The 12,065-nt window shown below is 60.6% G+C and overlaps 1 protein-coding gene across 4 annotated transcripts in view; it reads left to right on the top strand.

Annotated features, from left to right (window-relative positions):
• CHD6 (chromodomain helicase DNA binding protein 6) overlaps positions 1 to 12,065 on the top strand; it is a 180,028-nt gene that overhangs the window by 111,623 nt on the left and 56,340 nt on the right. For all 4 annotated transcript variants that reach the window (XM_074970360.1, XM_074970359.1, XM_074970358.1 and 1 more), the window contains 7 exons: positions 319 to 495; positions 2,429 to 2,572; positions 4,670 to 4,925; positions 5,318 to 5,528; positions 8,157 to 8,352; positions 9,050 to 9,214; positions 10,603 to 10,782. In XM_074970360.1, the coding sequence (XP_074826461.1) occupies positions 319 to 495; positions 2,429 to 2,572; positions 4,670 to 4,925; positions 5,318 to 5,528; positions 8,157 to 8,352; positions 9,050 to 9,214; positions 10,603 to 10,782 (1,329 nt within the window). The remainder of the gene's footprint in view (positions 1 to 318; positions 496 to 2,428; positions 2,573 to 4,669; positions 4,926 to 5,317; positions 5,529 to 8,156; positions 8,353 to 9,049; positions 9,215 to 10,602; positions 10,783 to 12,065) is intronic.

Here is a 12,065-nt window from a genome sequence, read left to right as displayed (position 1 = left end):
CAAGAGGCCAGCACTTCCATCTGCGTCACCCTCTGGCTGCTGGAGACCCTCAGGTTGCCGGTCCCCCCGCTGGCCCTGCGCAAGGCCTATGGCTGCCATTGCTGTGTCACTGCGGCCTCGGATGGCAGTGCCTTCCCCTTGCACAGATACATTGTAGCACACTCTCCAAAATGCCTCTCTGATGAAGCCCCTGGCTCTCTGAAGAGCTGTCGCAGATCAGGGCTGGGCTGCCCAATAGCTGTGTCCAACTGACCTGCCTGCCTGGGGTGTCCCGCTGCCTGACATGAATAAAGCACTGCCTGGCTTGTGTCTCCTCAGGGTAACCCTCTTCCAGGGATCTTCAAATTCCATGTGGTGATCACCACCTTCGAGATGATCCTCGCCGACTGCCCCGAGCTGAAGAAGATACAGTGGCGCTGCGTGGTCATCGACGAGGCCCATCGGCTGAAGAACAGGAACTGCAAGCTGCTGGAGGGGCTGAAGCTTATGGCTCTGGTGAGAACTCACGGGAGCGCAGAGCGGGCTGGACTCAGCCACATCTTGGTACTGTTCCAGCACAACCAGGGCTTGGCTGTGAAGGGGAACGAGCCCTCCCCATCAACTGGCACGGCTGTCCTTGGGAAGATACCCTCAGCCTTTGAACCCTGGGCTGTGATTTCCCCAGTTCAGGCTGTGGGGCCTGGTTGGTACTCGGCTGGGGCCCTCCAGGGCAGTGTCAGATGCTGCTGACCCAGCTTGAGGTGCTGCCGGAAGGGCATTAGCAGAGGGGCTCTGACCACTTGTGCTCATTACAAATCTTGTGGCCCAGTTCACTAGAGCACGGACATTGACCTCAGTTCCTGGCCAGACCACCGTGGCTAATTACATCCCCTGCCCTCTCAGAGGGAGCTGCTATTCTCCAGCACTCCCTGCCCCATCTGTCCTGCAGTGGTACTGTGTTCTGCACAGCTGCTGCGTTCTACTCTAGAGGCAGCTGCTTTCCAGTGATGGGTGGCACAAAGACTGTGTATTAGCAATGGTAAGTAAAGGGCTCTGGGATGAAAGGAGCTCTAGAAACAAGCTCTTTTCTTGGTATTCAGTGAGCTCACAAAGCTGTCAGTGCTGGGATGACGCAGAAGGGTGAAGGCTGAGAAGCAGATCAGTGCCGACTCTTGCCAGGGCCGGATGTGTATTGGGCAAACATGGTCCCCTCTCCAGGGGCACCAACACGCTGGTGTGCTCAGGCTAGCAGGCTCTGCTGCACTGCAGAATGGCACTCGTCATGGGGCTTGTGCTGGGCCATAAAAGGGTCCGTGTCTGACTCTCTGGTGCCCCATGTTGGGGGGGGGGGGTTGCCCACACAGCAGCCCTGCGGGTGTGGGCAGTACAAGGCTAATGGGATGGTACTGCAAGCCTCTGCCTTTCATACTGGCCCTGCTCCCGCGGTGCTCACTGGCTCCTCGCCCTCTGCTCTTTGCACGATGCCCTTGGAAAGCTGCAGCCTCCCAGCACCCCCGACTTTCGTTCATTCTCTCAGCCGGCAGCTCTTGAAGCTGCTCTCTGCGTGCAGAGCAACCTGGGCATAAATGTGAGTGTTTAACGCAGCACCCGGGGAGCAGCACGAGCTTGCCCTGAGCTCACGCTGGCTCCTGAAGCTGGGTGTACTCGGCTGTCCATTGCCCACCCAAAGTCAGGGGCGCCATTTCCCTCCGGAGGAGCTGGCCCCATTGGGCTCGCTCAGCTCCAGGCCCCTGCTTGGCCAGTGCCTCCTGTTACAGGAACAAGTACAGGCAGTGACTGCCCCACCCAGCCACTGTAGAGACATGGGGCCCTCCAGCAGGTCGCTACTGTAAGCCCCCTTTTATGCCGGGGGCAACGCGGGCCCAGAGCAGTGCCGAGACTTGCCAGCAGTAGAGCTGGGAATAGAATCCTGGAGTTCTTCCTCCCGGTCCATTGATCTCACTGCTGGACCATGGTCCTTCTTGTGGGGGCACAGGGCCTGGCCCAGCGGCACTGATGAGAACTCCTCCCCAGAGAGCATGGGCAGAGCGAGCTTCCAACGCGGTGCTGCTGCTGAGCTACCGCAGCCCTGCCCTGGCACCACTCTGGCCTTGGCATCCCTGCTGATCCTGTGACACAGGGAGTAGTCAGGGCTGGACAGAGACTTTCCAGTGCATGGCCATTGTGTCCTGACCAGGAATGGCATGGGGGCCTGCTGACCTGGAGCAGATCGGTACCAGTGCCCTGGGCCAGCGATGGCCCTTCAGACACTTGGGGTTTGCAGTCTGCTGCATCGCTGCCCTGGTCTCCTGCCGCAGGAGTGAAGTCATGGCTAGGGCAAGTGAGTGTCCCTGGGGCGAGCCTGCCAGCCCCTTTGAACCCGTTGCTCTGACTCTGGCTGCATGAGCTCTGCCCCCTGACGCTGAAGCCCTGACCCTGCTCTGCTCAGGAACACAAGGTGCTGCTGACTGGGACACCCCTGCAGAACTCAGTGGAGGAGCTCTTCAGCCTGCTGAACTTCCTGGAGCCCCAGCAGTTCCCCTCAGAGACGGCGTTCCTGGAGGAGTTTGGGGACCTGAAGACAGAGGAGCAGGTACCAGCAGGGCCCAGGGGTGAGGCTCAGGGGCTGGAAGGGCCCAGGGGTTGGGCTCAGAGTTGCAGGGGCAGGGAGTGAGGCTTAGGAGCTGGCTGGGCCCCGGGGCGAGGCTCAGGGACTGTGGGAGCGAGGCTCAGGGGGCAGGGCCCAGGGCTGTGGGGGTGGGCACCAGGAGCTGTGAAGGCGGGGCCCAGCACACCTGGGCCCCAATCCAGAAACACAGTTAAACACGTGCTTAACTTTAATCCCAGCGAAGGCAATAGGGCTCCTCCTTGCTGCAAGCGAAGATCCTGCCTGAGAGCACCCCCAGCATCCCCAGCCCCTGTACACCCAGCATCCACGGCACCTGCGTACCCAGCACATCCCCTGCCATTCCCCAGCCCCCGCGTGCCCAGCACCCCCCAGCTCCCACACACCCAGCATCCCCAGCTCCCGCACACCCAGCATCCACGGCACCCACATACCCAGCACATCCCCTGCCACTCCTCGCATGTCCCGCACATCCAGAGCCTCTGCATGCTCAGCCCCTGTGTGCTCAGCCCCCCGCAACCCCTGTGTGCTCAGTATTCCCCAGCCCCCGCATGCACCACAGCCCCCGCTTGGCCAGCCCCGTGACAGCCCCCACGCGTCCAGCATATCTACAGTCCCCCGTATGCCCAGCACCCACCCCGCAGACGCCCAGCACCCACCCCGCAGACACCCAGCAGATCTACAGTCACCCGTACGCCCAGAGCCCCCCTGCACGCCCAGGCCCCTGTCCCCCTCCGTGGCCCTGCATGCCCAGCATATCTTCAGCCCCTGCAAGCCCAGTACCCCCCTACATGCCCAGCACCCCCCCGCATGCTCTGCATGCCCTGGACGCAGAGCCCCCCAGTCTCCCACATGCACCCCACAGTCCCTATTCACACATAGCATGCCCCCGCACGCTCACCACGACCCCTGCATACACATGCACAGCACACACCCTAATGCACACACAGCACCCCCGACCTCCCCTGTACTCTCTACACATCTGCTATATGCTCTGTGCACACTCACACCCCCCTCTGCATGTTCAGCACTCTCACACCCCATGCTTGCTCAGCACATCCCTCTGCATCCAGTATACACCCTGCATGCTCACTTGCACGGACCCTACGCATACAGCGCACAATCTCTGCATGCATGCACATCACCGTTGTGCACACGTCCTTCCTGCTGCTCTCCATTCCCAAATGTAAAGACGCAAAGGGGGCAGTTAAATCCATGTGTCAGTGGCTCTGCTCTGGAAAAGCTGTGCCCTTTGGGGTAGGTTCTTGCCATGCTCAGTCAGCTGGTTCTGCACACCCCCTCCGGAATCCCTGGTGTTGGGTCGATCTGGAGGCCTCTGCTGCTGCTGTTTGAGAGCCTGGGTGGAGCTTGCAGAGTCTGCCCCTCCTCACTGTGCAGCGGGTTTGGGCTCATGGAGCCATAAAGCAAGCAGCATCCCAGTGGGACGGGAACTCTGGACATCCCTTCTGCTCACAACAGGCCCAGTTCAGAGCAGCTGTCTGCATTGTGACAGCAACACTTTTTGTGCCCACAAGGGCAGGAATCGCACTGGGGCATATGGGGCAGGCTCACTTTAGGCAGGAGCTGGGTATAAACTGGGTGCTCAGAGGGAGGCAATGAACTGTGCAGTGAGGGTTCACAAGGGCCTCTGCTCAGCAGGCGTCTCTCAGACCCCCTGCTCCCTGGCCTGCCTGCTCCTGGGAATGAGCTGTGCTCTGGGGAGGAAGCCAGGCTCACTGGCAGAAGTGTTTATGAGCTCTGGGTGCACGGCCAGGTAGTCGCACACCTGCCCCGGTGAAAGCAGTGGGGCTGCACGGGTGTAACCAAGCCCAGCCCAGCCCAGCCCAGCCCGGCTCTCAGACCCCAGCGCAGTTTGTAGGGCTGGCAGCTGGAGAAGTCTTCTCTCGGTGTCAGCAGAACAGGCTTGCCTTGGTGTCCCTGGGAGGAGATTAGCACAGAGACCTCACGTGCATGGTGGCTGCCCCAAGAGGGCTCTGCACTTGTCTTCACTGCCTGCCATGCACGCGGCGGGGGGGACAGTGCGTCTGCGCTTGTCCTGGGCAGGTGAAGAAGTTACAGTCAATCCTGAAGCCCATGATGCTGCGGCGGCTGAAGGATGATGTGGAGAAGAACCTGGCGCCCAAGCAGGAGACCATCATCGAGGTGGAGCTGACTAACATCCAGAAGAAATACTACCGGGCCATCCTAGAGAAGAACTTCTCCTTCCTGTCCAAGGGCGCCAACCAGCACAACATGCCCAACCTTATCAACACCATGATGGAGCTGCGCAAGTGCTGCAACCACCCCTATCTCATCAACGGTGAGCGTAGGGCATGGGGCACCAGGGGCAGGACACGCCAATGTGCCCAACCTCCTCAGCACCATGAGCTGCGCCAGTGCTGCAGCTGCCCCGCCTCATGGTGGTGAGGGGCTCCGCCCAAGGCGGGTGCTTTTCAGCAGCTCCCACCCCAGGGCAATGAGTGAGGTGTAGTCGTTACTCTCCGTAGTTCTGGCCACTTACCAGCTTGCTAGACCACCTGGCTCGGGCGTCGGGCCTGGCTCTGGCAGCAGCTGGGGCCTGCTACCCTGTGGTGTGTGACAGTGGAGATCAGGGCTAGGGCAGCTGTGCCCAGGCAGCAAGGACAGCTGTGCTCGGGCAGCGCAGGTGGGCCACGGCTCTAGCCAGGGCTGATTTCCCCTCCTGCTTTGTAGGGGCGGAGGAGAAAATCCTGGAAGATTTCCGTAAGTCGCACAGCCCAGAGGCGCTGGACTTTCAGCTGCAGGCCATGATCCAGGCGGCTGGCAAGCTGGTGCTGATTGACAAGCTGCTGCCCAAGCTGATCGCCGGTGGGCACAAGGTGCTGATCTTCTCCCAGATGGTGCGCTGCCTGGACATCCTGGAGGACTATCTCATCCAGAGGCGGTCAGTACTGTGCTGCCTGGCACTCCCCACTCCCCCCGCCCTGCTGTGTGTTCCAGTCCTTGGGCACATGCCCTCTCGACCCTCCCTGCCCACACAGAACAGGCTGGGCAAGAAACTCGGGCTGTGCCCTGGTGTGCAGCACAGGGGAGTGTGGCGACGCCCTGCTCTTGAAGCAGCATCGCCGCCTGGGGGGGCCCAGCTAGCTGCAGCCAGCTCACCGCAGCTTTCCTCCTTCAGCACACGCTGCTCACTTGGTCCTCAGCAGCCTCCTCTTCCTCACTCCATTCTCTACTCGCCCACCCCAGACTCTTGGCCCCTCGCTGCAGCCCAGCCAGCTGGGTCTCCCCCTCTGTGCTAAGCCTGCAGGGGCTTAGCCCGGCCAGGTGTGCAGGGCAGGGGTCACTGGGCTCTGGTGTGCGCCCAGCACCACTGAGTCAGCACTCAGTCTCGCCCAGCTCCCCCTTGGCTAGGGTGGAGAGCGCCAGGCAAGAGCCACGTGGGAGACTGCGGAGGGTGGTGGTAGATCGAGGTGATGCTCGAGTGTCAGGGCCATTCCCAGGTGCTCTTGGGGAGATCCTGGGTGTCCTGGTAGCTGCATAGACCCTTGCTCCTGGCCCCTCTCTCTACCCATCTCCAGCCCCCCGTCGCAGCTGTCACGGCCATATTCCCTCCAGTTACTTTCACACTGGGCTGTGGCTGGGAGATGAGAAGTGGCCAGAGGAAGTGGCAGGAAAATGGCTTAGAGGTGCTGCTCAGTTATTTACATGGATCAGCCCATCCAGCCTCTCTGCCCTGCCCCTCACTCTCACCTGCCTTGCCCACACTCTTCACCCACTGTGCTCACACCCTGCCTTGTCCACTGTAAGGAACCTAGCGGTCACAGCTGGGCTGGGGTCCACACATCAGGGATGGCAGTCAGTGAGCTAGAGCTGGGCTCAATTAGCAAGAGTCAGGGTCAAAGTCAGGCCGGGGTGGGAGATCAGAGATCAGCGGTAGTATCAGGCTGGAGGCAGGAACCAGGGTCAGACAGGCCAGAGTCAGAGGCCAGGACGAGGTGAGTTCTGGAGTTGCAGCAGGCCCAAAGTCCGTGTTGTGCCCAGACAACTTCCTGGGGCACCCTCCAGGGTTCAATAGGACACTTGGCCAGTCAGAGGGCTGTCACTCTTGGTCTCTGCGACGCCTGCTCCCCACACTGCCCCATGGCTGGGGATCTGCATGGCCTCCCAGTGCACTGTGGGAGCGTCAGCCATCTCAGGCTCTGCAGACCTGGGCTCTAGTTCCTGGATCCTTACATCAGCAGGGCTTACCCACCCTGTGCCATGCTCTGTCATGCCCACTGCCAGTGAGCTCTGAGGTCAGTTTGCAATGAGTGATGGTCCCAAGCCGGGAGGTAGGCGAGCTGTGTTCAGTGCAGGCTGTGGAGAAAGGCCCCTGCACACCCCTGTGTGGTTCCCCCAGCACAGAGCAGCTTCAGGACCCTGCCCGTGCCTGCTGTACCATAGCCACAAAGGGGGTGATTCTTTCGTTCTGTTCTTACCCTGCGGGAATATGTCTGCCTCTTGGGGCAGCGTCACATGGCTCTGTGCCATCAGCGTGTGCGGAGTGGGGGTGGGGATGGGAGTGGATCTGGCCCCACCTATCCAATATTCCCAGGGAGCCTCACTACCATCTGCCCCAGTGATGAGTGTGGAGGCCTGTTCCTACTGTGCAGCGTCTTGTCTGGAGAGCCCCCCTCAGTGCTGGCTCGCCCAGAGATCTTAGAGCATCGTTCCCTGGGCACACACTGGCCTGTCTGTTGGCCCGTCTTGGGAGTGTCCGGGTGGAGACAGGACCCTGTGGGCTAAGGCTCCCCTGTGTCTATTGCTCCTTCCCCAGGGCCCATGGGAGCCTCGTGGCCGAGTGCTGAGCTGACATGCTGTTCAGTGGCCCTGCCGCCACAGAGAGGAGAAGTCTGGTTCCTGGTGGGGAATCAACAGCTGGCGCTGGCTGGCTCCAGGGAGCCCAGGCTGTGCGGGCTGCTTAACTCACAGGATGCCTATCAGGAGGCCGCATCCTTCATGACCAGCAGAGCAGAGTGTCCTCAGCCCACAATCGCCCACTGTGTACTGGGGCCGGAGATAGCAGGTGCAGGCTGCACTGCCTTCCTGTGTGGGAGCCTCAGTGGGAGGGAACCCTGCAGAACGCTGCCCCCAGGGTCAGGCAGGGGTAAGGCCACAGGGTCTGCTGGCCAGGTCATGGCCCCCTCTGTTGCAGTGTGGGCTCCTGCTGGCCACCTGTGAATGCAGGCATAGAGCTCTGAGCAGCGCAGGCCCCTACACAGGTTTCTGATGGAGCCGCCCCTGGCCCTGTCTCTGCTACAGAATGGCAGCGCTTCCTGCCCTCAGGTGTTGCACAGCCCGTAGGCCCCTGTGCCACATGGGGTTGGCTGCCCTTGGCCCCAGGAGCAGGAGAGCCGGGGTCCTTGTGCCTGCATGGAATGGGTGTCCTGGAGCTGCCAGAGCAGCTCTGAGTCTGGTGGCTGGCATCCTGTAGCTCCAGGAGCTGGGTCTGCGGAGATGAGATGCCCTACTCCGCATGGTGCAGGCTGTATGGTGACCTGGCCGTGTCCCCCGTTCCCTGTCTGAACAGATACACCTATGAGCGCATCGATGGGCGGGTGCGCGGGAACCTGCGCCAGGCTGCCATCGATCGCTTCTGCAAACCGGACTCAGACCGCTTCGTCTTCCTCTTGTGCACCAGGGCGGGAGGCCTGGGCATTAACCTCACAGCTGCCGACACCTGCATCATCTTCGATTCAGACTGGAACCCACAGAACGACCTCCAGGTATTGCAGAGCAGGGCCGTGATGGGGTTGGTGGGGCGGGAGGGGTGGGGGGGTTTGCATGAATAATAGTGCTGATTAGAGCAGAGGAGTTGTGTGCCAGCCAATGGAACCATGGGACAAGGCCCCGCCCATCGCTGGGGACAGCCAGTGGGACCACGGGACAAGATACCACCCACTGCTAGGGCCAGTTAAAGAAGACCAGCCCAGGCAGTCAGAGCAGAGTGGTGCTGGAAGTGCCGCACAGTAAGGAGCAGCTGCGCTGGGGGGTCAGGAGCAGGGAGAACCTTCCCTCCCCTCGGGTGCCTGCTCCAGCATGGCCCGGGGTGGGGGGATGCGGAGTTGGTTGCTGAGAGCTTCCTGGCTTCAGCGTGGCCTGCACTGCCGTGAATGGAATCCCCAGATGAGGGCAGCTCAGGGGCAGGGGGCGCTGAGTCCAGCACAGGCCTCTGCATCACATCCACATGGCGCTCACTGCCCCTTGACTGGCCAAGGCGGCTCCTTAGGGGTGGGTCCTTCAGGTCAGCGCTAGGACACCTTGTTGAGGCGGAGGCAGGGCTCTGCCCATTGTGCTCCGGGCAGGGGTGAGGGCTGGGCTCAGCCCATTGTGCCCTAGGGCTCCTGTAGTGGTTGCTGCAGGCAGAAACGTGCCTATGCTGCCCGCATGCTGTATTTGACACTGTGACCTTTGCTGTCCCAGGCGCAGGCACGCTGCCACCGGATCGGGCAGAGCAAGGCCGTGAAGGTCTATCGCCTCATCACCAGGAACTCCTACGAGCGCGAGATGTTCGACAAGGCCAGCCTCAAGCTGGGCCTGGACAAGGCCGTGCTGCAGGACATCAACCGCAAGGGCAGCACCAACGGGGTAGGCTGCCTGTCTGTCCGCCATGGGAAGGCTCCTTGCAGCGTTCCCCCGAGTGGCTGTGCCTGTGTGTGCCCCCAGTGCCCTTAGCTGCGCAGAGGGGTGCAGGACTGAGCCTCCGGAGTAGGCCTGTGGCCCATAGCGCAGGACAGATCCCACTCGCTTGCCCGCACAGCACGGGTGAGTGTGTGGAGCCAAGGCTTCATGCAGACCCTGAGGAGGATCCATGTCCCTGACAGAACAGATTTCAGGTACCTCTGCCATGGACATCAGTCCTGTCCTGCAGCATCCAGCCCAGCCCCCCAGCGGTGCCAATGCCCCTCAGGCCTGACCTGCAGCCCCCTGCTATCCCAGCTCTAGAGCCTCCACAGTTGTTCCCCATTACATGCTTGCTTGTCTAGCCATTCCACCCTGCTAGGTTTATTGTGGCTCTGGATGGATGAATGTCTGTTAAGGACTGAGTTTTGAGCCTACCCCAGGATCTCGGGGGCGCTGAGATCCCACATTGATGGAGCTGAGTGTACCCAAAGGTGCCTTGTCCCCTGCTATCAAAACTAACCACCATGTATGGGAACTGCCTGCGAGAGAGCAGAGGGCACGTGGTGGTGCTTGCTGTGCCCAGGCGGCGCTGCCAGCGAGACGAGGTGATGACAGCTTAGCAAGAAGTGTGAAAGCACACTAACAGCTTCCAGTAACAGAGCTGGGCCTGGGTCTTGGGGGCTGGGGCCTGTAGGGCTCTCCGATTTCGGACTCCGAACTTTCCTAGCACTCTGACCAGCAGGGGTGGCCAGTTGCCCCATGGCATCATAAACAAAATAGCTTAAAGACCCGTCACACCCATGTGACTGCCCTGATTCCCAGGGAAGTGTCTGGGGGTGGGGGTAGGAGAAGGGCCAGGTACCAGTGTGGAGAAGGTGAAGTCTTGTAGCTTGACTGGATCATTCCTAGCCCAGAGGAAGCTGCAGAGCCCTGCTTGGAGTGTGTGGGCAGGTCCCCTGCCGGGAAGGGCAGCTGCATTAACAGGAGTTCCAGGGGGCAGCCAGGCAGAGGGGCTGTGGTTTACCCAGCCTTTTGCCTCACTTTCCCTCTGTGTATTTGTTTGATCTCACCCAGATCCCTCCCTGTCCACTCTTGGGTCAGGAGCGGGCTGTGTCTGGGGGCATTCAGCTGCAGTCTAGCACAGTCATTGCAGGCTCTCGCAGTTCCATAGGTACCATCTGCAGGGATGGGCGCTGCAGTTCCAGTTAGCACCATGGCTCTGGGACTGTTAGATGCCCCTTCCTTCAAGGGCTGGCTCGGGGAGGGAGCCTCCGTCCCCCATGTCTGCACTCCCAGCCTAACCCCGGCTCTGGGGCGGCTGGCACAGTGCTGACATCCTGTATCTTCTGCAGGTGCAGCAGCTCTCAAAGATGGAGGTCGAAGACTTGCTACGGAAAGGAGCGTACGGGGCTTTAATGGACGAGGAAGATGAAGGCTCCAAGTTCTGCGAGGAAGATATTGATCAGATCCTGCAGCGCAGAACCCAAACGATCACTATCCAGTCGGAAGGGAAGGGTTCCACCTTTGCCAAGGTGCCGTGCGCACTGCCTGGGGAGCTGTCTACCTTCTTTGGCAGGGCAAGGGTGGGGTGCACTGGGCAGATGGGACACAGACTTCATTTCCCTGGTCTTGGCTTGGCCTGTTGCTTTCTGAGCATCCCTGTGTGTGTCAGTGCAGCCTGGGTCCCACCCCGCTGAGGTCAGGAGCTGAGTCGAGGTGGTACAGAAAGCAGGGCAGCACAGGAGGGTGCCGGAGTAGGAGGGAATGTCGTGGCCAGCCTTTGGCAGCGAGGGGTGGATGTGTGAGCAGCTCAGCTTGGCTTCTGTCCAGTTCACCCAGGATGGATGTCTCCTGTGGAGCCTTTCCCAGGCTCTTGCATTTCTCACGGTGTCTGCACCATCCAGGCTGTGCGGAGGAGTGTTCTAGTGGTTAGAGTGAGGTGGGGGTTCTGTTCTCAGCTCTGGAAGAGATCCTTCCCGCGCCTCAGGAACCTCCAGGAGATGTTGCTCTGTTCTGAGGAGATCCCTTGTACTCTGCAGATTTGCTCACTCGCACATCAGTTTATTTATTTAGCATGTGCATAGTCATCTAGCCACGCAATGGCATCTTCAGTGGCACGATGCAGTTCTTTTAGGCCACCGCTGAACATAATCAGCGGGCATTCCTCAACAATGTGCGTCATTGTCTGCGTTGCCCCACAGCTGCACAAAGGGCTGTCATGAAGGCCCCAGCGATACTGGTTGGCTGCACAGAGACCTTGCCCGGTCCAGAACCTGTTCAACAGGGACCACTGGAGGTCCCATGGCCCTAGGGAGGGAGCTGGAGTCTGCTTCTTCTAGTGATTGCCAGATGCATCCCAGTGGCAGGGCCGGCTGTGTGTTCTCTCCTCCCCCGGCTAAATCTACTGTCCTGGATCCCTCAGGGCTGAGCCAGGCCTGCGCCCTCTGTTGTGGGGAGGAAGTGTGAGAAGGAAAGAGCCAAGCTTCTCTCACAGATCCCAGGGGAATTTGCAGGGTGGTCCTTGTCCTAGGGGCCTGAGCACATATATCCAAAGTCTGTCCAGCCCCCGACCCATGGAACCCCTGCTGCCATGTGCACAACACGTATGGGTCTGTCCGCCCCATGGAACCCCTGCTGCCATGTGTGGAGCATCCGTGGGTCTGTCTGCCCCATGGAACCCCTGCTGCCATGTGTGGAGCATCCGTGGGTCTGTCTGCCCCATGGAACCCCTGCTGCCATGTGCGCAGCATCCGTGGGTCTGTCTGCCGATGGAACCCCTGCTGCCATGTGTGGAGCATCTGTGGTCTGTCTGCCG

This window comes from Natator depressus, chromosome 13 (assembly GCF_965152275.1).
Source record: "Natator depressus isolate rNatDep1 chromosome 13, rNatDep2.hap1, whole genome shotgun sequence".
Classification (NCBI taxonomy): Eukaryota; Metazoa; Chordata; order Testudines; family Cheloniidae; genus Natator; species Natator depressus.
This window is presented reverse-complemented; position numbering and strand designations above follow the sequence as displayed.